Source organism: Pelodiscus sinensis, chromosome 7 (genome assembly GCF_052426305.1).
Source record: "Pelodiscus sinensis isolate ZL-2025 chromosome 7, ASM5242630v1, whole genome shotgun sequence".
NCBI classification, from domain to species: domain Eukaryota; kingdom Metazoa; phylum Chordata; order Testudines; family Trionychidae; genus Pelodiscus; species Pelodiscus sinensis.
This window is the reverse complement of record NC_143058.1, coordinates 2,392,406-2,418,121: the sequence shown is the minus strand read 5'-3', so window position 1 is coordinate 2,418,121 and position 25,716 is coordinate 2,392,406. Positions and strand designations below refer to the sequence as shown.

The 25,716-nt window shown below is 66.4% G+C and overlaps 1 protein-coding gene across 3 annotated transcripts in view; it reads left to right on the top strand.

Moving 5' to 3' along the window:
• The first annotated feature begins 233 nt into the window (after positions 1-233).
• TTLL4 (tubulin tyrosine ligase like 4) overlaps positions 234-25,716 on the top strand; it is a 29,989-nt gene continuing 4,506 nt past the window's right edge. For all 3 annotated transcript variants that reach the window (XM_075932959.2, XM_075932958.2, XM_089779616.1), the window contains exons 1-14: positions 234-387; positions 9,549-10,962; positions 12,583-12,695; positions 13,011-13,074; positions 14,988-15,112; positions 15,797-15,907; positions 16,795-16,871; positions 17,342-17,536; positions 17,618-17,700; positions 19,414-19,542; positions 19,856-19,978; positions 22,977-23,075; positions 23,513-23,647; positions 24,156-24,293. In XM_075932959.2, the coding sequence (XP_075789074.2) occupies positions 9,635-10,962; positions 12,583-12,695; positions 13,011-13,074; positions 14,988-15,112; positions 15,797-15,907; positions 16,795-16,871; positions 17,342-17,536; positions 17,618-17,700; positions 19,414-19,542; positions 19,856-19,978; positions 22,977-23,075; positions 23,513-23,647; positions 24,156-24,293 (2,720 nt within the window). In that variant the 5' untranslated portion in view covers positions 234-387; positions 9,549-9,634. The remainder of the gene's footprint in view (positions 388-9,548; positions 10,963-12,582; positions 12,696-13,010; positions 13,075-14,987; positions 15,113-15,796; positions 15,908-16,794; positions 16,872-17,341; positions 17,537-17,617; positions 17,701-19,413; positions 19,543-19,855; positions 19,979-22,976; positions 23,076-23,512; positions 23,648-24,155; positions 24,294-25,716) is intronic.

The window sequence follows — 25,716 nt, the reverse complement described above, 5'->3', positions numbered from 1 at the left end:
GTGTCAGCCCCTTGCTGCTTGTCCCGTCCTCAGAGGCCCAGGGGAACCCCCCCCCCCAGGGTCTGGAGAGCTGCCTCACGCCCCGGCCAGGCTGCTCTTCCCCAGACTCAGCAGCCCGGCGCTGCCAGCGGGCCCCCAGGAGCCCTGGCTCGACGGGGGCGGGGCACGCTGGGCGCAGAGTGTCTCGCGGCGCGGGGCACGCTGGGAGCTGTAGTTCGGGCGCGGGGCACGCTGGGAGCTGCAGTCTCGGCGCCGGGAGCGCGTGGTGTTCCGGCCCCGCCCCGGATCTCTATGGTAACGGCGGGCGGTTCGGCGCCCGGCGCGCGGGGAGCCCGCGGCGGCAGGAAGAAGCCGGGAGGGGCCCGGGCCGCCCGCCCCGCCGAGCCGGTGAGTCCGAGCGCCCCGCCCCCGGCTCCGCCCCCCACGTGTCCTGCGCCCCCCGCGGCCTCTGAGCGCCCCCCCGGGACCTGCCCCCCCCCGCGGCCTCTGGGCGCCCCCCCGGGCCTGCCCCCCCCGGGCCTGCCCCCCCCGCCCCCCCGTGTCTGCCTCGCGCCCCCCCCGGACCTGCCCCCCCCCGCGGCCTCTGAGCGCCCCCCCCTGCCCCCCCCCCCCCCGTGTCTGCCCCCCTGCCCCCCCCGGGACCTGCCCCGTGTCTGCCCCCCCCCCAGGGACCTGCCCCATGTCTGCCCCCCCCCCCCCCCCCCCGGGACCTGCCCCCCGTGTGCCTGCCCCAGGGCCCCCCCCCCAGGACCTGCCCCGTGTCTGCCTCGCCCCCCCAGGGACCTGCCCCCCCCATGTCTGCCCCCCCCCCCAGGGACCTGCCCCCCCAGGACCTGCCCGTGTCTGCCTCCCCCCCCCCTGCCCCCCCCGGGACCTGCCCCCGCCCCCCCCCCGCCCCCCCCCGGACCTGCCCCGTGTCTGCCTCGCCCCCCCGCCCCCCCCGACCTGCCCCCCCGGGCCCTGCCCCGGGTCCTGCCCCCCCCGGGCCCTGCCCCGTGTCTGCCTCTGCCCCCCCCGGACCTGCCCCCCCCCCTGCCCCGTCTGCCCCCCCCCCCCCCCGGGACCTGCCCCCCCCCCGGCCCTCGTGTCTGCCCCGCCCCCCCCCGGGACCTGCCCCCCCCCCCCGGGACCTGCCCCCGGGACCTGCCCCTCTGCCCCCCCCAGGGACCTGCCCCCCCCCCGGACCTGCCCCGTGTCTGCCTCGCGCCCCCCCCCCTGGTGACCTGCCCCCCCCGGAACCTGCCCCCCCCCGGGTGCCCCCCCCCGGGCCTGCCCCCCCCCGGGACCTGCCCCCCCCCGGGACCTGCCTCGTGTCTGCCTCGCGCCCCCCCGGGACCTGCCCCCCCCCGCGGCCTCTGAGCGCCCCCCCGTGTCTGCCTCACCCCCCCCCCCACCTGCCTTGCGCCCCCCCTGGGACCTGCCCCCCCCCGCGGCCTCTGAGCGCCCCCCCGTGTCTGCCTCACCCCCCCCCCCGGGACCTGCCCCGTGTCTGCCTCGCGACCCCCCAGGGACCTGCCCCCCCCAGGACCTGCCTCGTGTCTGCCTCGGCCCCCCCCCCCCGGGACCTGCCCCCCCCGCCATGCCCCCTCCGGGACCTGCCCCTCTGCCTGCCCCCCCCCCCGGGACCTGCCCCCTCCCGGAATCTGCCCCCCCCCCCCCCGGAACCTGCCCCGTGTCTGCTTCGTGCCCACCCCCCCGGGGTTTTGTCCCATGACTCCAGGCTCCCGCATGCCCAGCTAGGGGTGCTCGTATCACTGCCCTTCGCCTGGGCACTCAGGGTGTTACTGGGAAGCAGAAGGCGGACCAGTGTGCTCAGTGGTTATCCCGCCCCTAGCGCTGCCAGCCGCACCCAGTCAGGACAGGCAGCAGCATGTAAGCACGTCAGAGCGGCCAGGCTGGGTCATATCCATGGTCCTTCTAGCCCAGGTCCTGTCTTCCCACAGCGGCCAAGGCCGGGTGCCCCTGAGGGAGGGAACAGAGCAGGGAGTCATCATGTGATCCCTCCCGTCGCCCATTCCCAGCCCCTGACACACACACAGGCCAGGGTCACCCTCCTTGTCTAGCCTGGCTAACAACCACTGATGGACCTGACCTCCAGGAATTGATCTCGCTCTTTTTTTGAACCCGCTTATAAAACGGTTAACCAGTTGAGTGTGATCATTTAACCGGTTAATCGTTTTGCCTGGGGATGTGGGTGGTTGACCCATAACCGGTGGGGGCTGGAACAGGGGCTGCTCCAGCCCCCAGGGCATCCACCATGGACAGGGTTCAGATCAGCCTTTGTCTGCCACAGGCCTAGGTTGCCCTCAGGCAGGGGCTGCTCCACCCGGGGTTGGGAGCCAGTGGCAGCCGCAGTCCCCACACCGGGCGGGGGGCAGGAGCAGGAGCCTCTGGATCTGCTTTCCACTCTTAGAGATGGTGCTTACACCAAGGGGAGGAGCAGGGCTCTTGCGGGCGTGTCTAGGGTGACACTGGCTTACTTTGGCTGTTGGGCGTCTTGTTGATTTCACGGTTCTGCTAGAGGAGCCATGAAATGGGCAAGAAAGCCAGGACGCTGCCTGGGCTCCACTCTGAGTTGGGCCTCCACCCCTGCTCCTGCCCTTGGCTGCTTCCCCCCCGGGAGCCAGCCGCACCGGACTGCAGGTGCGTGTCTCCTTGCTGCAGGTGAGGACTGCCAGCTGGGAGCAGGGAGCTGAGCGCGCCCCCCACGGTGCCCCTTTTCGGTCAGTGGAAGCGGTCCTTCTGCGGATGTGCACCACTGGCGGGAGGGCAGGGTGGGCATCAGCCATGGCAGGAATTATTGGGGTGGCTGTAAGCTGACCTGACGTAGGCAGCGTAGACCTAGCCGTGGAGTAGGTGTAGCTGCATCGGTCGGGTGTGAGAAACCACTTCTCTGACTCAGAAGGCTCCGTGTGGCCACCGTGATCTCCACAAAGCGCCTGTTCCTGCAGTGAAGTGGTTCAGGGGGGCGGTGGTAGCACACTGCCAGAAACCCCCTGGTGTGTGCTCGCTAGGGGGCTATGCTAACATGGGCTCTGTCCCTACCGACCTCTCCAGCCCACTGAGCGACACGGGGGATGAAGTGAACAGGGAACAGTCCGGCTGCATCCTGGGAAGGAGTCTGACAGGACGCTGAGTCAGGCCTTGGCACAGCCACCTCGAGGGACATTGTGGGCCTTCTGCGGGGGGCTCTAATGCTGGAGTGGCCGGAGTCCATGTTGCTGGGCTGCTGCCGGAACTGCGGGGAGTGGCCCATGGCCTGTGTTTGCAGGGCAGACTGGGTGACCACGTGTTCCCTTCTGGCCTCTAAATCTGTGCCTCCAGTAAGTGTGAAGCCTAGTAAGGGGGCGTGCTGGCATCGGCCCCTGCAGGATAGACGCCATGCTCTGGGCTCTTACGCAGCCCCAGCCCCGGAGCCCGCGGCTTTAGGGAGAGCCTCAGAGCAGCACCTGGCTGCCTCTTCTCAGTCGCCTGAGGTGGAGGAGCCTTGCTGGGCAGCTTTCCTGTGACCTGGTGACTCAGCCCGGGGACAAGGGGCGTGTCGCGCTGCTCGCCGCCGCCAGCCTGGCCATGACTCATAGTAGCCCTGTTAGGTCATCCAGCACGTGGCACCGCCACCAGTGTGCTGGCCAGTCTAGTTGGCAATGGTCCACGGGCTGACTGGGAGCTTGCTCCTGGCATTGCTGCAGCAGCACCTCAGCCTCCTTCCTTTCCCTTCACTCTGATGTGGCCTGTGCCCTCCGGGGCAGCCTGAGCGATTTGTATCGCGCTGCCTCCTGTGCTCTGCGGGCTGCGGCAGAGTCAGGCCCTGCCCCCGGGAGCCTCCCGCCCCAGTGTGACAAGATGCAGCAGGTAGGACGGTAACCGTCTAATGGGCAGGTAATGCCGGAGAAGCGCCCGCCCCCGCCGTTGCCACCTGGCAGTGCTGTTCAGCACTTCCCGTCCCCGCAGGCGTCAGCAGGGCTCTTCGTCTCGCGGCTTCGGAGCGGAGCCGTTAGTCTGTCTCGGCGAAAGCAGCGCGGGGTCCCGTGGCGCGGTTATTGGGCGTGAGCTTTCCTTGGCTGGAGCCGCTGTTTATGGGCCTTCAACCTAGGGATACGCAATCCCGGTTACTCAGTTAACCGGCAGGCTAACCTAACGGTGGCCAACGAAGCAGGATCCGGACAGGGACCGCTTCAGCCCACGCGACTCCCACCTCCAGCCCTGTGCTAGGGGTGGGATTGCTGCCAGCTCCCACCCCCCGCCGGAGTCGCTCCTGCCTGCAGGGCACCTGGGCTCTCTGTGGACAGAGGCAGCTCTGGATCCTGGAGCAGCCCCTGGCCGGGCGGGCCCCCTGTGGAGCTGGATCAGCCCCCTTGCCCGCAGCAGGTGGGGAGCTGCGTCACCCCCACAGGTTACTGGTTAACTTTCACGCCCCTACTTCAGCCACATCTGCCCAAGTGAGCCGTGGCCCCTGAAAGCTAACGCCCTGAGCAATGTGTCCGCTTCTAAGGGGCCACCCATCTTGCACTTGTTGCTTTGCTGGGATGAAACTGATTCTGCTCCTCACCAATTGGTCCCTGCAGCTCCCTGCAGCTCCCTTGAACTCTGCCGGTTTGTCAGGATCTGTGACGGGCCTGGCCGGGTCTGGGCACCGCCCAGGGTGAATTGCTCACTCGGGGCTCCTCACAGCCCCTGACTGGAGACCTTCCAAACAGGCCACAGACCAGTCCCACCGAGCGCTTCACCTGCCAGTCTGGCCAGCCAGGAGCCTCACGAGCAAAACCCGTCGGACACCCCAGCTCTCCCTGTGCCCCAGTCAGCCCCAGTCCTAACACACGGGTGAGGGGTTATAGGACCTGATCTCACCTACCCCAAATGGATCCTCCCGGTCCCAAGAAACCAGCCACAGGTCCCAGGTCAATTTACACTCTGGATCTTACCCACAAGATCACACTGGGCCACTCCTTTAGAATCTACCATCTAAAGGTTTATTAGTAAAAGAAAGAAAAGCAGGAGAGTGAGGTTGTTAAAGGATAGTACGTTACATGCATCGACTCTCCCAGTCCTCAGCGCAGGCTCTAGCAGAGATGTTACAAACTGCTATCTTAAGTCTCTGGTTACATCCTATGTCGGGACGGGTCCACGGTTCTTCCTGGCTCGTGGTTCCCTGCAAGGCTGCATCTGGGATCAGGAGCTGAGCTGAAGACCAAGAAGGAGGGCGCCACGTGGCACTTATGTGCCTCTCCCGGCATCTTCCTGGCCAGAGCAGGTCACTGCAGGTCACATGGTCCGTTGTGTCCCATTATCCTGGCTGGCTTGCAGGTCTCCAGACCTTCCTCAGGTGTGTCTGGCACTTCGAGATCTAGTGTCTGGGAGCCCTGCTAATAGCACAGCCACTGGCTGAACGTTCTTTGCCCGTTGCTCTGCCTCAGACACAGAACCTTCCAGCGGCCACAGAGTGCGTGTTTCTAGCTCCCCACGCAGACATTGTACGAGTACACGAGTAGCACAAACAGAATGAGTAGAACAGAAGCTTTCATGTGACACCTCGTGTGTGCACTTTGGGGCAAACACCCCCCCCCATGGGTGCAGCAGCCATCTGGCTGCTCCCCTTAGAATCCAGTAACGTGACAGGCTCCTCGGTGATTTGACCCCCCCCGAGCTAGATGGCGTGCTTGTGGGTCGATGCTCCAGGGCCTTTGGGGGCAGCTGATTGCCCCTCTCGGACGGGGTAGCTCTGGGCGTGCGAGCGTTTCTGCCCACGTGTCTGATCCCAGCCCGGGTCGCGGTGAAGCAGCCAGAGAGGGAGCTGCTGTCAGGCGCGGGGCGGGGGTCGCAGGCAGCTACAGCGTCTTGCTTTCCCCAGCTTGGGCGGTGTGGACTGGCTCCCAGTCACTGTGCGTCTCTCCTGGTTCCCAGCACACAGCCTGCCTGCTGCTTCCAGCGGGGCGCCGGCGGCGGCTTCTCCCTTAGCTCTGGGCCAGCTGCTCGTAACACAGGCATGCCTTGGGGGCCGGCTTCCAGGCCCTGGACCCCCAGCGCGCCTGAGCAATGCAGCATGTGGCTGCCAGAGGCTAGAATCCAGAGCCCCTGAGTCTGTGGGGTGCCCTCCCACTCAGCCCCTCTCCTTCCCTCCCACCTGAGTGTGGCTGGGCCATTTGTCTAATTAACGGCTTGCTCTGTGCGCTGAGGCACCTCCCCCCGAGGCTTCATTTAGCACTAAGCAGTGAGCCAAGGCGGCAGGGGCAGGTTCCCACGTGGCCAGTGTCTGCTGCCGCCTTCCACTCGGTGCCTGGCTCCTTCCCTTTGTCCCTGCGGTGCTCTCCGCTCCCGGGGGTCAGTGAGAGGCAAGGCAATCGGCCTTCCCTGCAGCCTGTTAAGGTCCGTTGAGATCTGGAGGAGAAGCGGGCCTGATGCTAAGTGGCCGTCGCAGCTTCTCCTCCCGCAGGAAGTTGCCTGCAAACGCCCGTGGCAGGATTTGTACCCTGGGTCTTGCAGCATTGAGCAGCCCAGAGGAACCGGCTGTGCAGCCACAACAGGTGCTGCGCCCCACCAGTGGTACGTGTCCATCAGAGGGGTCCGTCCTGGGGTGTGCACAGCCCCTAGCCTCAGAAGGGCCCGGGGACAGCAAGAGGGTGAAGGGGCCAGGCAGGTTCCATAGCCAGCCCAGCTGACGCCTCCGGATCAGCGACCCGCTGAGTGCCTGGAGCTGTCACCTGGCAGCCTATTTACCCGTCCAGCTCCCCGGTGTGCTTTGCGGGCACCCTGTGCCCAAGAGCAAGCCAAGGGCTGGGGGCCGCCAGCACATGGCAGAGGTGGGTACCCGGGCTGGGCCTGGCTGTTACCTGTGATGGGTCCAATCATGGTGTTGTCCGGGTGGACACAGATGATGTGTGCAAGCCCCAGTCCCGAGGGGCTGGTATTTCCAGGGTCCTGCCAGCCACGGCTCGCAGGGCGTGATGGCTGGGGACTCTCCAGAGCCACCAGCAGAGCACAGGACAGAGGCACCAGCTCTGAGAACTCGTCAGCAGCTGGACGCCTTGGGCACAGGCTTCCTCATTCGAGACAAACCCCCCCACGGCTGGTGGCTAGGACGTGGAGCCGGCAGCCAGCCCCCGGCAGCTGGAGCAGTGCCCTGCCTGGGATCCCACTTAGTCGGTTAACCAGTTAAACGTTCGATAAACCCGGCATGAAACGGGTTAGCTGACTAATCGGGATGCCTCATCCCTGGTTACGGGGTGCAGGCTAGGTAACCCAGTACTGCGCAGCGCCCTTCTGTGCACCCGGCTCGAGTCTGCCGGCAGCAGCCCTGTGCTGTTCTGCTGGCCTGCGTCATCGCCGGGTCTGTGCGGCCACGAGGCCTCCGGACCCCGGAGTGGAGGAGGGTGCGTCTGTGCAGGGGCTCTGCCCAGGTTTGCAGGGGAGGGCGTGACCCCTGGGAGCACGCGCCTTGTTTAACTGGGGGAGCTGCTGCCCCCGCGCTGCTATGTACCACGCTCCCCGCTTGCGGCTCCTCACGGGGGGGCAGACCCTGCTCCCCACTAGCACCCGGCACGCCCCAGCAGGACGGCTCCAGCGCGGGGAGCGCGGCACGGATAACCACGCGCAAGGGGAGAGTCCGCCGGGGTTGTGCTTCTGAACCCTTGTGCCCGTGGGAGCTGAGCGCGGCCCAGGCCGTGCTCCCCGGTGGGTGTGCCGGACGCTGTCCTTAGCTTGTCTGCCCCGGCTGGGAGCGTGCTTCCTGCCCCGCCAGACACCTGCTGTCTCCGGGAAAGCGCGGTAGCGGCACAGCTGCGGTGATGCAGGGCTTTGGCGTAGGCGCTGCCTAGCCCACTGGGAAGGGGTCTCGTGTTGGGGCAGGTAATTCACCTCCCCACGTCGATCTCATGGGGACTGGGGCCGGCCTCGCTATGGTGCTCGGGGGAGAGGATTTTCCACCCCCCAACCAGGGATGTAGCAGTGTCGTTGAGGGAACCCTCCCGGGTAGGCGGTGCTTCCGGCTAACGCTGTCGGCTGCGTGCAACACTCCCCTCCCCAAGTCAGCTTTTAGCGGGTGGCTGACAGGCTGGCTCCATCACCCGCGCCACTCGTGGAGCTTGCACAGAGCCGCAGCGGGGTTACACCGGGATCGAGGGGCGGCCGACTCATCGCACGCGTCTTAACGTCCCCAAGCCCGGCTGCCATCCTTCGAGTGCCTCTTGGAGAGCAGGCTTGAGCCGGCTGAGCACGCTCTTCTCTGCCGTGGGATCCCGGCTCCGGCGCTGGCTCTTTATGGGCAGGGCAGAGCAGGGCTCTGCAGCCGGGGGGCGAGTGCTGAACCTGACGGTGTTGGACAGGGGCTGGCAGCAGGGGACCCCAGGCTTGGCTGTGAGGTGCCTGCGCTCTTCGGCAAGCAGCGCCGTTCTGTGACTGGCAGTCGCTGTGCAAAGGGGCTGCTCCCCGGCCGTGGCTGTGGGGTGGGCAGAGCTGTTCCTAAGGCCTCCCCGAGCTGTTCCCCGCACCATCCGCTTTGGGGGGAGACCAGCTTGTCCCTCGGCTCTGTGGCAAGTCCAGGGAGCTCGGAACTAAGCACAGACGCTCTGCCTGCCGCCTCCTGCCCTGCATCTTCGTCTCTGCCCTGGGCAGGGCTGCGGGGCGGGTGGGTTTGTGTGGGGCCAGCCTTGCAGTGGAACCCGTGAATCGCCCTGTCCGGCGGGTGCAGGCCCGGGGGGCTGGCAGAGCGCGGAGCGGCGAGGGGAGCAGGCACCGCTCAGCCTGCGATCGGTGTGCAGCCGAGGCTTCAGAAATCACGTGTTCTGCCATTGCTGTCCTCGCCAGACGGGCAGGTGGCTGGCTCTTCCGTTGCAGGGCAGCCCCGAGGCTGGCCACAGGTTCTGTGGTGGGGGCCTGTGATCAGCCTCTCTCCCTGGGCACTTCCTTCACGCCGGCTTAGAGAGGGCACCGAGGGGGACACCGACTTGCCCAGCTAGTGTTTTAGCTTCCTGAGATTCCCCCCATCCCCTGATCCCAACAGGCTAACTCCCTACCTACTTCGTAAGCAGCCCCCAGTGTGTGAGCCCCCAAAGCAGACCGAGTTCCCCTCTTCCGCTGGATCTCTGGCTCTGCCCCCCGCGGGCTGCCGTGCCAGGGGAGGTGAGGCGGGGAAGGGAGGACAGAGCGAGAGGTGAGGCTTTAGCGAGCCTGGTTTGGGCGTCAGAGCTGAAGATCAGGGCCCCTGGGTGGGTTTAAGCTCCACCTGGCTGGGGACCGAAATGCTGCTTTGGATGGTCACTCGCTCTTGGGCATTGGCTTTGTAAACTGCCACCAGGAACGCCCCCATCTTCCCACTAAGCTTCCGCCGCCAGCTTCCATCCGAGCGCCCGCCCCAGCGGAGCCGGTCGCGTCTCGCTGGGATGCCCGTGTCGAGGGGCCGCAGGCAGGGAGGGCTGGTGTAGGCACCAGGAAGGTGGGGGCCCCCTGCCCGTCCCCTGTAATGCTGCATCGCTGTCTGTTGAGCGCACCGGTCCCCCGGCCTGGGCGGGGCAGGCGGCAGCTGACGGCTTTTGCTTACTGTGTCCTTGCTGCAGGCTGACAGGACCCCGAGGAGGAGGCTGGTGATGCTGCCTGCGCCCTGGTTCTGAGTCGGCCCTTGCTCGCTGTGCTATGGCTCTCCATGGCCTCGGCAGGCCCGGAGCACTATAGCCTCGGCCTCCCACAGCGAAGTGACTTCCAGCTGCCCGGGCCGGCTGCGGGGAGGCCCCCCGGGAGCAGGGCCTGGCTCCTCGCTCAGCAGCAGGTGAAGCCCCTCTGGAAGCTGAGCAGAAAGCATGTGAGTCCGTTCCAGGAGCACAGGCCCGTGCTCTCCGGGATCTCGCCCCAGAGCTCCTGTTTCTGGTACCCGGCACCGGGATGCCTCAGTGAGGCAGTGCACCCCAGCCCGCCCCAGCCCTTCCTGGAGCCCGCTGGGAGCCCGCTGCTCTATCGGCGCGCGTACTTCAGGCACAAGCCCTACCAGCGCCTCGAGTCCATCTGCCTCCGGTCCAGCGCTCCGGAGGGCCGGCAGCCTCCACTCCCAGCCAGCGGGCTCCAGGGCTGCGCCGCCACCTCGGACTGCAGCATGGCCTCCTCGGCGGTGGAGCCCTTGCCCCGGCCCAGCAGGGAAGGGGGGAAGAGCTCTCCTTCTGGCTCAGGGAAACACGCCGCCAGCCCGTACAAGCCAGTGCTGAACAAGAACGCCTTCCTGCGGCCGCACAGCGCCAAAGTGCCTTCGCTGCAGCTCCCGGAGAGCGGGAAACTGAAGAGCATCTCGCGCTCGCCCGCTATATCTTGGTCCCATTGCGGGGGGACCGGGGATGGCTCCCCCGCCAGTCTGGAGAACAGGTCTGGGAGAGGCAAAGGCCATAAAGCGGAGCAAGCCACCCCCAGGCCTCTCCTGTCTCCGGTGCAGCCCCTCCGAGCCGAGCGCCCCTTGTGGCAGGACAGCGAGACCCGGGGGCAGAGTTTAAGAGCCAAGGAGCGAGAGATCCGGCTCACGGAAGCCGTGCGAAGGCTGAGCGGGAAGGTTAACAGCTGCAGCGACTTAGGCCGCAGAATCGAGAGCTCCTGCCTTATGAACACGGGCTTCCAGTACAACCTCTTCCGCAGGAGTGGGCGCTGGAGACAGCAGCTCCTCTCACAGCTGAGCCCAAAAGAAACGGTCGCCCCCTTGAATCTGGAGCTGGGGAGCCGGTGCCTGCGCAGCGACCTGAGCCTCGCGGGCCCCGAGGGGGCCGTCTGCACCAAGCGAATCAGCTTCCGCCTCTTAGCCTCCAGCTCCGACGCGTCAGGCCCCAGCGCCCCCTGCCGGACCGTCAACTTCCTGGCCCTGAGCGGCGGGGACCAGGCGGGGAGACCCGAGCCTGCCCACCACGCCGACGTCTCCGCAGTGGCAGCCCAGATGTCCACCATCCAGCTGGGCAAGGAGCCGGCGTGGGCGCAGGCCGCTCCCCCACGGGACCCAGAGTGAGTACACGGGGAAAAGCCCCTCGTGGGCGCCCTGAGAACTAGGGTTGCCAGATGGTTTAACAAAAACCACTGAACACGCCCCCTCCCCTAAGAAAACACCAGTCAAAAATTCCGTTGAGGAAAAACAAAGTGGGGGAGACCAAAGTTGTTGAGCAAAAACAAACTAACCAAAAAAGGGCACTGCGGCTCCTTTAAATGGCCCCGCGCTCCTCACTCCTCTGCCCCCACCTGCACGGCAGGGGAAAATTGTCCCCACCGGGCTTCCGTCCGAGGGAAACAGGCAATATTGGGCATTTCCCGTGTTCCGTAGTTTCTGGGTTTTTTTACCGGACCGGGAACCCGAATGACAGACAGTCCGGGTGAAAACTGGACACCTGGCAACCCTACTGAGAACTGAGTCCCCCGGCGTGTGGCCGCTTACAGGAAGCGATACTTGCGAAGCCAGGAGGGTGCCTGGGAGTGGTGCTGCCGTGGGCCGTGTGCCCCAGGCAGGGCGTCAGCCAGCATGCCTGTGTCTGCTCTCAGCGTACCTTGGAGCAAGTCCCTTCGCCACCCCGTGCCTCAGTTTCCCCAGCTGTCACTGAATGAGCACGGAGTCGGTATTACTGCCCTGGTGAGGGGGAAACTCCGACCTGAACCAGCTAGCCCTTTGGTGCAGAGGGTGCTGCTCAGGTTGGCTCCTGGGCGCTGGCTAAGGGGCCTGCGGAAAGGACAGGGCCGTGCCCGGCACTGCTGAGGGCTGTCTCTGCGGGAGGGCAGCGGAGCGAGGAAGGACCGGTGAGCTGGCAGTGTCCTGATGAAATCCCAGATCAAAGGGACCTCGCTCCCTTCACGGCTTCCCTGGGGCACTGCCTGGAGTTGCCCAGCGCGTCTGCCGGCTCACTCTGCTTCCTGCGTGCACAGGAGGCCTTTTGCCTGCCTTGGTCCCAGGGGCTCCGCTTTGCTCAGCTGCTCAGGCACCGCACAGCGAGGCTGGTGACGGAGCCGCATCTCAGGGGCAGCGCTCGGCCGTCCCTCCGCAAACAGCCCCTTGGAGAGGCAGCCGTCGCGCTCCCGGACGTGTGTCCTCGGAGCTGAGGCCTCTGGCCCGATGTGAGCGCGGAGGGGACGTGGCGGGCAGGGGAGCGGAGCCTGCAGCCGAGGTCTCCCCAGAGAGGGGCCGGCGGAGCGGGAGGGATTGGAAGGGCTGCGGGGTGGAGGGGCAATCGAGTTGGATCCCCAGCACGCTGGGTCCTGCGCGAAGGGCAGTAAGTAATCCCAGCATCTCCCCTGTGCGCTGGGTGTCGGGGCGCAGTTGGCGAGCGGGACCCTCGTGGGTCACGCAGAACAGGGTCTAACAGCCCGTCGCCCTCCCGCATGCCCGGGTACCATCCCGGGGCTCCCCCAGGGGCTGTCGGCGCTCCTCCCCTCCAGAAGTCTGAACCTGGGAGTAGCTGTAGCCGAGAGCCAGGCAGCCGGAAACCCCCCGGTGTCACGCCCTCACCTCCCCTGCCGCGGTGCCAGATACCTCCGCCCGGCATGGCAGAGACCCTGCTCCAGGGCTGCTGGGCCAGCGACCAGCCTCGTGTGGGGCTGCCTGGGTGGACATGACCCTTCCCTGAATTCCTTGGGTTCCAGTGCGGCCGTCACCCTGCCCCTGCTGGACCCCGAGGAGCCTGAGGCTGATGTAGAAGAGGAGCTCCCGGATGGCCTGGAAGATGGCTGCAGCCAGGACGAGGAGGAGGAAGAGGGTGCGTGTGGCTGTGCCGACGGGCGCGGGGGCGCTCCCCAAGCGGCTGAGGGCGGGGGCTCGTGTCGGCCGTGCAGGGCCGGGCCGTGCTCTGCGGCTCCTGGGGAACGCTTGGCCTGGTCGTTGGGAGTTGGAGCTGGGCTGTGGCTGGCTGTGCGCAGGGCCGGGAGGCAGCGGGCGGGGAGCGTTGGTCTCCCACCCGGCCGGGCTCCTGCCCTCGCTGGGGAGATCCTCGGTGGCCCTTCATTTTCCCTCATCTCAGCATCCCCGGAGCCCCCTGGCCTCATCTCACGGTCTCCTCTCCTCCCTCCTGCAGGCGAGTCAGACAGCTCCTCCGTCACAGGCCTGTCGCCCAACGGCTCCGTGGCCCTTATCTCCAGGTGAGTGACTCTCAGCGGGGCCCACAGCCTCAGGCAGCCGTCGGCCCCTGGGCAGAGAGGAGCCGTTTCGGGTGAGGATCCGGAAGGCGTTGTGACCCGCTGCTGAGCGCTGAGGGCGCGGTGTCCCCGTACGGCCTGGTCTGTAACGAGCAAGGCCACCTGCAAGGCGAAGAACGAGCTTGCCCCTCGCCCCCGTCCCTCTGTTACCCCTGTGGACATGCCCCCGCTGGGCTTAGCCACGGCTCTCCCAGCACCTGGCCTCTGGCAAAGGAGTTGGAGGCATGTCGGTCCACTTTCCAGCCTGAGCCGGGGCTGGAGTGACGGGTGTAGCGGGGAGGGGGGTCGGAGAGCTGCTGAACCAGACGGCACACCGCTTCCAAACCAGGTCCCGGCGCCTGTGGTCAGAATACCCCAAAGCAGCCGCCCACCCGGCCCTGCGTGGCCCTTGGCACCTGCAGCAGGGAGTGACTAGCCCATGGAGACCAGCGCTTGCTCCGACCGTGCTCCTGGTATGCGGCTAGCCTGGCCCCCGCCGGGCTGTGTGGCGGGTGCCTGCCCCAGACACGCAGCCTGAGGGGTGAGCTCAGGGACACTGCTGGAGCTGTGGGCAGTGACGAGAGGCAACGGGCTGATGGGGGGCGGCTTGGCCCCACGCTGGCAGCTGTAAGGGGTGGGCTGCAGATGGCTCTGGGCCTAGCTTCTCCTCCCAGGCGGGACAGCGGGGTGATCAGCCAGCCCGTAACTGCTCTGCACAGCCTGTCGTGACTGGCCACAGGTCAGAAATCCTTTCCCGGCACGTCACCGAGTCCCAGGGGGGCTGGTACTGAAGAGGGCTGCTGGGGAGCTGTACTGGGCTTTGGCTTCCCCGGAGGCTGCCGGGTGAGCAGGGTGCCTGTTTCTCCTTGACCCTCCTTTGCTAGGATAGCGAGCCTGGTGGCTAAGGGAGAAGCGGTGGACGTGGCATAGAGAGGACGCTTAGGAAGTTTGCAGCTGATCCTGAGCTGGGAGGGGTGGCGAGTGCTCTGGAGGATGGGTCAGAATTCAAAATGGCCTGGACACTGGAGAAATGGGCTGAGGTCACCAGGATGAAGTTCCATGAGGACAAATGTCAAGTGCTCCATTTAGGAAGGAACAATCCGTGTCTCTCTCAGAACGGGAAGCCACTGGCTAGGCAGGAGCCCTGCAGAAAGGGATCGAGGAGTCAGAGGGGACCACAAGCTAAAGATGAGTCAGCAGTGTGACGCTGTTTCAAAAAAAGCCAACATGAGTCTGGGCTGCATGAACAGGAGTGTTGTGAGCGAGACACAGAGTCGTTCTTCCGCTCTGCTCTGCACTGATCAGGCCTCAGTTGCAGTGTTGTGTCCAGTTCTGGGCACCGCGTCTCAGGAAATATGTGGAGAAATGGGAGAGGGGCCAGAGAAGAGCCACACACATGATGAAAGGTCTGGAGAGCACGAGCTAGGAAGGGAGGCTGAAGGAATTGGGCTTGTTGAGTTTAGAAAAGAGCAGGCTGAGCAGGGACAGGAGAGCGGTTTTCAAGTACCTAAAAGGGTCTCACAAGGAAGAAGGAGAAAACTTGTTCCTCTTGGCCTCTGAGGACAGGACAGAAGCAAGGGGCTGAAACTGCAGCAAGGGAGGTTTAGGTTGTGCATGAGAGAAAGCTTCCCACCTGTCAGGGGGTGACACACTGGGATAAGTTGCCTGGGGGGTTGTGGAGTCTCCATCCCTGGGGATATTTCGGAGCAGGTTGGACAGACGCCTGCCAGGGATGATCCAGACGGGAGGACCAGGGACTGGACTCGATGCCTCGCAAGGTCCCTTCCACTTCTAGGATTCTCTGGCCCTGTCGTCAGGGCCTCATCTCATGTCCTGCCCAGCCCGGTCTCCTCACCCGCCCTCGCTTCTTCTTCCAGGAATTGTATCGCGTGTCTGGCCCAGCCGCTCGAGGCCCCGGAGCGGATCCTCAAACCCCCTCTCGTGTGCAGTTTGTTCCCTAATATGCCTCCGACCCTCTACTTCAGTACCCGGGACGAGAGAGGTGAGCTGGGGCTGAGCCCCGCTCCGAGTGCCGGAGCAGGCAGGGTAGAAGGAACCGGGCGTAGCAGTGGGGGGCTGTGGAGCGGTGATACGCCAGCTGGGCCTCCCTTCTCGTCCTGTGCTAAAAGAGCAAGTAACCCACGAAGAGCACCCCCCCTCGAACAAAGAGCCCCTGGAGCTCCTGGTGACCGCTTCCCCAGGGCTAAAATAACCCCAGGGCTTGAACATCTGTGGGGGAGGAGAGGGCAGCAGCTGATCCCGAGCCGGTGCCAGGAGCGCAGCTCTCTCCTTGCGGGGCTCGCGCTTGGCTTTGCCCAGCTGATGTTTCTGGCTTCCAGGCAGCTGAGCCGGACAGCTGGCTGCTGTGGGGAGCGCTCCGCGGTGACAGGCAGCCGGTGCCTGCGTGGAAGGTTCCACACGCGGTAGTGGGCGTGAACATGTCTGCAGCCTTCCCTGCGTGAGGCACCGAGGGCACTGGGCCACGCGGGTCCCCGTCTCTAGGCGGGTGGGTCCGTTTCCTTCAGCTAGCGCCCGTCTCGGGGATCGCTGGGCCTGTCCGAGCTGCGTCCGGCGCGCTCCTCCCTCAGCGGCCCCGGGCTTGGGAAGGGATCCGGGAAAGGGGGGCTGTGGCAAGGTTAGCTCCTGGCTTCCTCTTCCCTGACACGGCCACCGCCCCCCCCGCCAGTGGAGAAGCTGCCGTGGGAGCAGCGGAAGTTGCTGCGCTGGAAGATGAGCACCGTCACCCCCAACATCGTCAAGCAAACCATCGGCAGGTCCCACTTCAAAGTCAGCAAGAGTGAGTGGCCCTGCCCAGCTCCCCCAGGCCTGGCAGGGGAAGGCGTCTCGCCCCGGGGCGGCTGGGCCTGTTGGCTGCTGGGGACGGGAGTCGGGCGGGGTGGCAGTGGAACGCGCGATGGGCTGGGCTGGGATCGGCATCGCCCGTTGTTCCTGCTTGACCTGAGGGGCGCAGGTAGCGCACAGGGTGGGCTTTGTTAGCCAGGGAGCATCAGTGCTGCTTGTACAGAGCCTGCCTGTAGCTGCCGCTGCTGCATCAGTGAAAGCCGGGTTGCCGGCCCTGCGCCAGGCAGGGGACGCAGGCGTGTCCGGCTGTAGCTCGCGAGCCCGGTGTGCTGCTGGCTGCAGGTCGTACAGTCGAGGAGCTGGGCAGGTCTGAGATGGCAGGGAGGTGGGAAGCCACCTTAGCTCATTAGGCCCCCTGTCCCTGACGGGTCCTGCTGGCCTGGGCACCCCCCCCCCCCCCCCAGCCGCAGAGAGTAGAGCGAGATGCAGGCAAAGAGGCTGTTGTATAGACTAGGGTCAGGAACTAAGAAACTCTCTATTCTCCCACTGCTTCCTGTTAGCTTAGGGCAGGACACTGACCCCCTGCCTCAGTTTCCCCACTGGTCTGCATCCCCGGGCTGCGGGGGCGGGAATTCAGCAATGGGGGGGGCTTTGCAGATGGGAGGCGCAGTCTGCTCTGCACCCACGGTAGCTTCCCAGGGAAAGCAGCCCCCCAGCAAAGCTGGGTCCTCGTTGGCTTGTTGCAGCCGGGGGTGTCAGTAGCATGCCTGGGCCCTGCTGCAGCGTCCCGGCCCCTCGCGCCTGGCCCTCGGGCTGGGGGGGACCCTTGCTGAAGTGGAATCTGGGCTGGTGGAGAGCTTGGCCCCGTCTCCTCTCCTTCAGAGAACAGCGACTGGTTGGGCTGCTGGGGCCATCACATGAAGTCCCCTGGCTTCCGCGCCATCAAGGAGCATCAGAAGGTAGGAGAGCGCCGGGCTCGGTGTGGGCCAGCGCCTGCTTCCTGGGTCCCCCGGCCCTGCCAGTGCCACGTGGAGACCACGCCCCGACTCCCGCCGGGACGGGAGCTGCTCTGCCGGGGGGGAAGGGTGAGTCCTGCGGGCGAATGCTGCCAGGAGCTCCCTCCCAGCTGTGCTCCGAGGCCCCTGTGGCCGGCGCTTGGCAGAGGGCAGAGGGGGACGGTGTGGGGGCACCACATGGGGGAGTCTCCAGCCTCACTTCGGACTCATGGCTGAACCTGGGGCTGCAGAGGTGCCGTAGGTCGGGGCGACGTAGGGGGCAGGGACCTGCGGGGCCACGTGCCTCTCCAGAATGCTCAGGCACGTGATGTGGCCTGCCCCCTCCCTGCAGGGGGAGAGAGGAACAGCTGGGAGCTTTGGGGAGGGGCACGACTCCAGGCCACCTCCTCACTGCCGCTGCCTGGCTCTCCCAGCTAAACCACTTCCCTGGCTCCTTTCAAATCGGGAGGAAGGACCGTCTGTGGCGCAACCTGTCCAAGATGCAGACGCGCTTTGGGAAGAAGGAGTTTAACTTCTTCCCCCAGTCCTTCATCCTGCCCCAGGACATCAAGCTGCTGAGGAAGGCCTGGGAGGAGAGCGGCAGCCGCCAGAAGTGGATCGTGAAGCCGGTAAGAACCCCGCGGGGCCAAGCGGCTCCCCCGCCGGCCGCCGCCGCCGGAGACGCTGATGCCCCTTGTGTGTGTTCCCAGCCGGCATCTGCCAGAGGCATCGGCATCCAGGTCATCCACAAATGGAGCCAGCTGCCCAAGAGGAGGCCGCTGCTGGTGCAGAGGTGAGTCGGCCCCTGGCGCGGGACGGAACACGGCTCCGCGCCCGGGGGCCACTGCGCAGGGCCTTTGTCAGCGAGGCAGCCGGACGAGGCCAGCGTCCGTGCGCGGTAATGAATTGCCACGTGCCCCGGCCAGTTGGTAACAACGCGGGCGGCGGGAGGAGTCGGGGTATAGACCCTATAGGTGCGTGAATGCAGAGCTCCGAGCGGTGCTTCATGTACGCTGCGCTGCAGGGCCGTACTTCCCGCCCCTCAGAAGCAGCGCAAAGGCTGGGCAGTCGGGGCAGCGGGGGAGCCTGGAGGGTGTTGGGGGTGGGAGGTTTCAGGGAGTTGGGAAGCCTCTCCTCTCCTCTCCCATGCAGAGCCTGGCTTACCCCTCGCCTCTCCCACTCAGCCTGGCACATCTGCCCTGCCTCTGTTTCTCTGCAGCCCCAGGTCCCCATGTGGCCCCACTGCCCTCCCCCCATTCAGCCCTGGCTCAGTGCTGTCATCCTGCTGCCTCCTGGACCCTCATCCAGTCTGACCCCCAGCAGCCCTGTCTGTCCCCCGCCCCCGGCGCTGCAGGACGGCCAGCTGGCTGCTCTCTGTTCCGGTGCCACAGCAGCCTCTGGTGGGCGGGGGCGGAACTGCAGAGCTGCGCCAGAGAAGGTTTTCTTCAGAGGGACGTGAATGCTGCACGTGCGCAGTGGCGCCAGGAGTAAAACGGATTTGAATCTACTTCCGCCCTCTTGTCCTGGCTGCGGCCAGATACTTCGGAGCAGATTACTGCTCCCCGGGGGACACGAGCATCTCACATAGCTCCGGATCCCTTTATCCTTGCTGAGTTAACGCCCTGATTGGAGCTGTGTCCTCCTGCCCCATAGTCATCGCCAGAGAACAGGGGCGCAGGGGCACGGTTCCCTTTGGAGCGATACTGGGAGGAAAGTGTCCTCTGCGTGAACTTGTTTGTGGCATGCACTGAAATCAGTTCTCCCAACACCAGCCTCTGACCGTCCGTCAGGCAGATGCTCCAGCGGCAGCTCCCCCTCGGTGCAACACGTCTGGTAGCTTTCCACGGCAGCCAGGGAAGCTGTGAATGCGGCAGGCAGACCACTCCAAAACGAGCCTCCTCCAGCACACTCACTGGCAACCCTTCCCCTTGAGGCTGGGCTGGGGCAGACTGGGAAGCGGAAAGTCGTTCCAGCAAAAACCTTCCTGGTTTTGCAAAATGTTCTGCCCCAGAGTGGGAAGAAAACGCAGCCCTGTGGCATTTTTCACAGGACGGGGGTTTCCAGAGAACCAACCTGGGACCCTGCCTCTTGCTGGCCACCCAGCAGGCTCCCTGGGAAAAGGCTCTGTGTCCGTGGTGTCTCTGAGTGTGGATCTCTGAGCCCCTGGACCCCCAAATGCCTTGTGCGAGTCACGGCCCGGCCGCCTGCTCCCTGAGCAAGAACCCCCGGGCAGCGGGGCTCGTTTCAAGGCAGCTTGGTGCCAGATGGGGCCCAGGCTGGAAAGGGGTGCGGCTGGGTCTCTGGGAGGCAAAGCTCAGTCCTCTGGCTGCACGGGGAGGGCAGCGATTCTGGGGCCTGTGCCCGCCAGCCGAGGCTCTGTGTCTAAGCGCTTAAAGGAGTCTTTGGGATTCCCCGGGCTAACACTGGGCTGGGCCAGGCCTTTTCCATGCCAGCGATGCTCAGGGCAGGCGCTTCTCCCGCCCACCCGCCTCGTTCTCCTTTGCAGGTACTTGCACAAGCCCTACCTCATCAGCGGGAGCAAGTTCGACCTGAGGATTTATGTTTACGTCACTTGCTACAACCCCCTCAGGATCTACTTGTTCAGAGACGGATTAGTGCGCTTCGCCAGCTGCAAGTAGGGCCCGGGGGAGCGGCGGGGGCTGGGTGGCGGAGGGGCTCAGCAGATACACACGGCGCTCGCAGTTTGCTGGCTGCCCCCCAGCGGGGCAGAGCGGGAGGGGGACGCCGGCTGCCCATGCACAGCAGCATGACCACGATGGCTGCTTGAGGCCGCTCCGGTGCCCGGTGCGGAGCCCGTGGGTGGTGGGCACGCCTACCGGTTGGCACGTTCCTGGGAGGCCGGCCGGGGAACAGGCGTGGAATGGATCTGCCAGCCCCGCACCCCGTGGCCACGCCTGACCCCCCTCCAATTGCCTACCCCGGCCCAGGTATTCCTCTTCCATGAAGAGCCTCAGCAACAAGTTCATGCACCTGACCAACTACAGCGTGAACAAGAAGAACACGGAGTACAGGTCCAACGGGGACGAGACAGCCTGCCAGGGGCACAAGTGGTAAGGGCAGCGGGCCGGGGCCAGGCGGGGCGGCTTCCTTTCGCGACCCTCGGCCTCGTGCTCGGGGCTCGCTGCTGCTAGCTGTTCTGCCGCCTCCCGGGGGAAACTGAGCCAGGACAAGCAGCTTGGCCACGGCTGGGGCGGGCACAGATGAAGCTGGGAATAGACTCCAGGCCTCCTGAGTCGGCTCTGTGCTCAGCCCCCTAGATCGGCCGCACGTCCCACTAAAAGACACCTCCTCCTTCCCCCTCCACCCCCCAGCAGCCCCCTAGATCGCATCGGCCGCACGTCTCGCTAAAAGACACCTCCTCCTTCCCCCTCCACCCCCCAGCAGCCCCCTAGATCGCATCGGCCGCACGTCCTGCTAAAAGACACCTCCTCCTTCCCCTCCACCCCCCACCAGCCCCCTAGATCGCATCGGCCGCACGTCCTGCTAAAAGACACCTCCTCCTTCCCCCTCCACCCCCCAGCAGCCCCCTAGATCGCATCGGCCGCACGTCTCGCTAAAAGAGACCTCCTCCTTCCCCCTCCACCCCCCAGCAGCCCCCTAGATCGCATCGGCCGCACGTCCCGCTAAAAGACACCTCCTCCTTCCCCCTCCACCCCCCAGCAGCCCCCTAGATCGCATCGGCCGCACGTCTCGCTAAAAGAGACCTCCTCCTTCCCCCTCCACCCCCCAGCAGCCCCCTAGATCGCATCGGCCGCACGTCCCGCTAAAAGACACCTCCTCCTTCCCCCTCCACCCCCCAGCAGCCCCCTAGATCGCATCGGCCGCACGTCTCGCTAAAAGACACCTCCTCCTTCCCCTCCACCCCCCACCAGCCCCGTAGATCGCATCGGCCGCACGTCTCGCTAAAAGAGACCTCCTCCTTCCCCCTCCACCCCCCAGCAGCCCCCTAGATCGCATCGGCCGCACGTCCCGCTAAAAGACACCTCCTCCTTCCCCCTCCACCCCCCAGCAGCCCCCTAGATCGCATCGGCCGCACGTCTCGCTAAAAGACACCTCCTCCTTCCCCTCCACCCCCCACCAGCCCCGTAGATCGCATCGGCCGCACGTCTCGCTAAAAGACACCTCCTCCTTCCCCTCCACCCCCCAGCAGCCCTCTAGATCGCATCGGCCGCACGTCTCGCTAAAAGACACCTCCTCCTTCCCCTCCACCCCCCAGCAGCCCTCTAGATCGCATCGGCCGCACGTCTCGCTAAAAGACACCTCCTCCTTCCCCTCCACCCCCCAGCAGCCCTCTAGATCGCATCGGCCGCACGTCTCGCTAAAAGAGACCTCCTCCTTCCAACCTCCACCCCCCACCAGCCCCCTAGATCGCATCGGCCGCACGTCTCGCTAAAAGACACCTCCTCCTTCCCCTCCACCCCCCAGCAGCCCCCTAGATCGCATCGGCCGCACGTCTCGCTAAAAGACACCTCCTCCTTCCCCTCCACCCCCCAGCAGCCCTCTAGATCGCATCGGCCGCACGTCTCGCTAAAAGACACCTCCTCCTTCCAACCTCCACCCCCCAGCAGCCCCCTAGATCGCATCGGCCGCACGTCTCGCTAAAAGACACCTCCTCCTTCCCCTCCACCCCCCACCAGCCCCCTAGATCGCATCGGCCACACGTCTCGCTAAAAGACACCTCCTCCTTCCCCTCCACCCCCCACCAGCCCCGTAGATTGCATCGGCCACACGTCTCGCTAAAAGACACCTCCTCCTTCCCCTCCACCCCCCAGCAGCCCCCTAGATCGCATCGGCCGCACGTCTCGCTAAAAGACACCTCCTCCTTCCCCTCCACCCCCCACCAGCCCCCTAGATCGCATCGGCCACACGTCTCGCTAAAAGACACCTCCTCCTTCCCCTCCACCCCCCACCAGCCCCGTAGATTGCATCGGCCACACGTCTCGCTAAAAGACACCTCCTCCTTCCCCTCCACCCCCCAGCAGCCCCCTAGATCGCATCGGCCGCACGTCTCGCTAAAAGACACCTCCTCCTTCCCCTCCACCCCCCAGCAGCCCCCTGCTCTGCGAAGCCTCCCGCACGGCGCCGTTGACGCTGTAGAAAGAGCTTTCATGCGGGCACCCTCTGCCTCTCCCTGGAACCGGGCGTTGTGCTGGGCCCCACCGGCTCCGGAGCCGGCCCAACAGAGACCCACCTGCCGGCTGCTTGCGCCTTGCTGGCGTGTGGGCAGCCCTGCCATGGTGAACCACCCCGCCACACGCCAGGCATGCAGAGCGAAGGGAGCAGGTGGGGCGGAGTCGGGCCGGGCCATGGGAACTGGCTTGTGCATCACAATTGTTAAGCACGACGTGTCCAGCCCCCTCTCCCGGCGCGGGGGCGGCTCGGTGTTCCTCTGCGAGTGGGCACCGCTGGCTGCCCAGGGCAGCTTTCTAATGGCCGCTGGCCAGGGCTGCCCCCGAGTGGGGCAGAGGGGCAGCTCTGGCTGGTGGCTCTGTTGGGGGCTCTCCTGCTCCCGTCCGGCTGCGGGCACTGTGGGGTGCGGTGCTGTGTCCTGGGGCTGTACCTCCGTGGTGCTCCGTGTGCCACCAATGGGCCCGGCAGCCACAGTCTGAGGGCACCGGCTGAGCGTCCGGCTGCCCAGATCTGCCTCCTGCCCTGTGGGGGGGGGGGGAGCCTCCCCGGCTGCTCTTCCCTCCCCCGCCAGGCTGCCGAAGCAGCTTCGGCTCAGGAGCGTCTCTCCTGGTACCCGCCTGGGGAACGAGCATGGCGGGGGTGGGGGGCTCCAGCAGGGGCGTCCCACTACATGCGGGTACAGGCGGCTCTTCTGCGGCGTCCCGCGAGAGCCGGAGTCTGAGGGCAGCTGCCTGCGGGAAGGGGAGGGGCGCAGTCCGGCGGTCCCGGCACGGATCGTTTCTGGGACGGTGCCGGGCCCTGGCCCCTCTTCCCTGGGGCAGCGCCCAGCCCCCCTTGCCCCGAGGGGCTGGGGCTGGCGGACGGGAAGGCTGGGGGGCAGTGCAGCGCCCATGACCTCTGTGCTCTCTGGCCGCGCAGGGCGCTGAAGGCACTTTGGAGCTACCTGAGCCAAAAGGGGGTGAACAGCGAGGCCATCTGGGAGAAGATCAAGGACATCGTTATCAAAACCATCATTGCGTGAGTCCCGGCCCCGTCTCTTGGCTTTCTCACCGTAACCCTCCCTCCGGCCAGCCACAGATCGGGGCGTCTGGCGAGGGGCAGGACCCACTGCCAGGATCCCGGCTCCCAGCCCAGCCCTGGGGTGGGCGTGTGGTCTCCTCCCCCCACGCCCCGAGCAGAGACACCCGCGTGTCCCTGGTGTCCTGTGAGCGCGTCCATCCTCTGCCCGGCGTCTCTGGGGCAGGGGTCTTGCTTGGAAAGCGGAGCCTCCCAGCCTGGCCTGGAGGGGCTCCCGGCGGCTCAGCTCCGCGGGGTCACGTGGGACCCGCCGGGCAGGCCGGGCGTTCACCGTGCTCCCGGCGAGGGCGTTGGAAGCCTGGAGAGCAAAGCGCAGCAGCCGTGAGCATCCGGCTCCGGGGCCTTCGCGTGCGAACCCGCGCCTGCTCCCCCGTCAGGTCGGAGCCCTACGTGAACAGCCTGCTGAAGATGTACGTGCGGCGCCCGTCCTGCTGCCACGAGCTCTTCGGCTTCGACGTCATGCTGGACGAGAACCTCAAGCCCTGGATCCTGGAAGTGAACATCTCCCCCAGGTAGGCGGGGCCCGGCCCTGTCGCCCGCCAGACCCTTCTCCCGCCCGAGCAGCTTCCTTGCCAGAGGGCCAGTGGGCTGCCCGCTCCTAGCTCTGGGGACCCTGGCCCCGCCAATTGGTACCGGGGAGTGCTCTGGCCTCCCCGTGCGGCCTCTCCAAGGCAGCCACTGCCTTGCCCCAGGCTGGCACAGAGCAGCCGTGGGCCGCGGCAGCGTGGGTCGGAGGAGCAGCCGTAGGCCTGCGTGGGTCGGGGTGTCGCGGTCCCACGTGGGGGCAGGACTGGGGGGCTGTTGGGTCCAGGGCACCGGGCCTCCCCCATGGCGGCGTCCCCAGCAGGGAGGCAGAAGCTGCCGGGGTCGGGAGCGCTGCCCGGCCTCTCCCAGGGCTTTGTCCGGGCAGGGAGGCTGCCCAGGAGAGGGCCCTGGCCTCCAGCATAGCTGCCCCCGAGCCCTGCCCCTCCGGGGGTGGGGGTGCTGGGTCTCAGCCAGCTCCCTTCTGTTCCCTCCCAGCCTCCACTCCAACTCGCCGCTGGACGTGAGCATCAAGGGCCAGATGATCCGGGACCTGCTCAACCTGGCCGGCTTCGTCCTGCCCAGCGGGGACGAGGTGGCGTCCGGCACGGGCAGCGCCAGCAGCTCCTCCACCAGGTCAGGGCCTGGCCGGCCGACTGGCCCTGCCCATCTGCGGCCCCTCCAGGCACTCCCCCGCCGTGACGGCTCTAAGCCAGGGGAGGGCCGTAAACCGGCCACGGTTCCACCGGGTTAGCCCCTGGGGGCCGCTGCTGCCCCCCCGCAGCCCCCATCGGCCCGTCCCTGCAGCGGCGCAGGCACGTTCGGCCGTGTGGGGGCTGCCCGGGGCTAACCCCCCGCCGTCTGAGTCCCGCTAAGCAAGCCGACCTGGGCTGCCCGCTCAGGAAGGGGCCTGGCCGTGCTGGGGCAGAGCTGCTGGTTATTGCAGGTGGGGAGGCGCCGGCGCCTGCACCAGCCCCTCCCAAGCCAGGCCCGCCACCTCCTGCATGGGGCATCTGGCGCTCCCAGCCGGCTCTGCAGGCCTGTCCCTGCTTCGGGAGCAGGGGCGGGGCTTCAGGGGAAGGGGCGGGGCCAGTCTGGCACTCCTCTTGGAGTGTCCCGTTATTAAATGTTACGAAGCTGGCGCCCCCGGGCTGATCTGTGGGCCGTGGGGTCTAGTCCGGGGGCGGCCTGCAGTGCGTCAGCTCCGGCCATTGGGCAGCCTGGAAACCCTTGGGGGCCTGCTGGCGCCTTGGCAGGTTCAACCCGCCTGTGTAGCCGCCCTGGGCTCTGCTACCGGAGTCCGTGCTGGGAGGGGCATCGGGGCTGATCTGCCCCCCTTGGGGGACGGGCCGACCGTGAGGTCCCCACAGGACGTTTCCTCGTGCGGGTGGAGCGGGGACGGGAAGTGGGGGAGATGGTCCTGCCGCGCGTCTGGGGGAGAGGTTACAAGTGTGCACAGGCCCCAGAGCACTCGGCTCCCAGCAGCTTCTGCCTGCCCTTGGGAACGTGCAGCCGCCAGCCTGTGGGGGGCTGCTCACTGGGGCTGTCCCGCTTCCTGTGCCCCCGGTGGGCCCGGCCGCGCGCAGATCTGCTGCGGGGGCTGGGAGCCGCTTGTCTTGAGAGAGGCGTCGGGATGCTACCAGTGGCTCCGCCCCCTCCCCGCGTGACGGCTGTGACCAGCCAAGGGGGGCTGCTCAGCTGGCTTCAGCTCCGGCTCGCCTTGCTGCCAGCTGCTTTGCGAGGCCGGCTCGCGTGCCCCCCCGCCGGGGCCAGTCCAGTGTCTTGCTGGCCGGGGGCTGTTGGGGGTTCAGCCTGGGCAGGTAGCACCCCCGTTCGTTGGTTGAGCGGTGAGGCAGGTCGACAGATTGCAGGGCAGGGCAGGGGGAGGGGGCTCGTCCCAGCTGGGCTGGAGCAGCCCCCGCCTGTTAAGGGGAGACTTACTGGGTAACGGTTACGGATTCGCGTCCCCGCCTGCCGCAGCACTTGGCATCAGCCCCCCGGAAACGTTCATGCCCCTGCCGGTAACAGCCGGTCAGAGCAGCTCCCGGCGTTTCGGGCG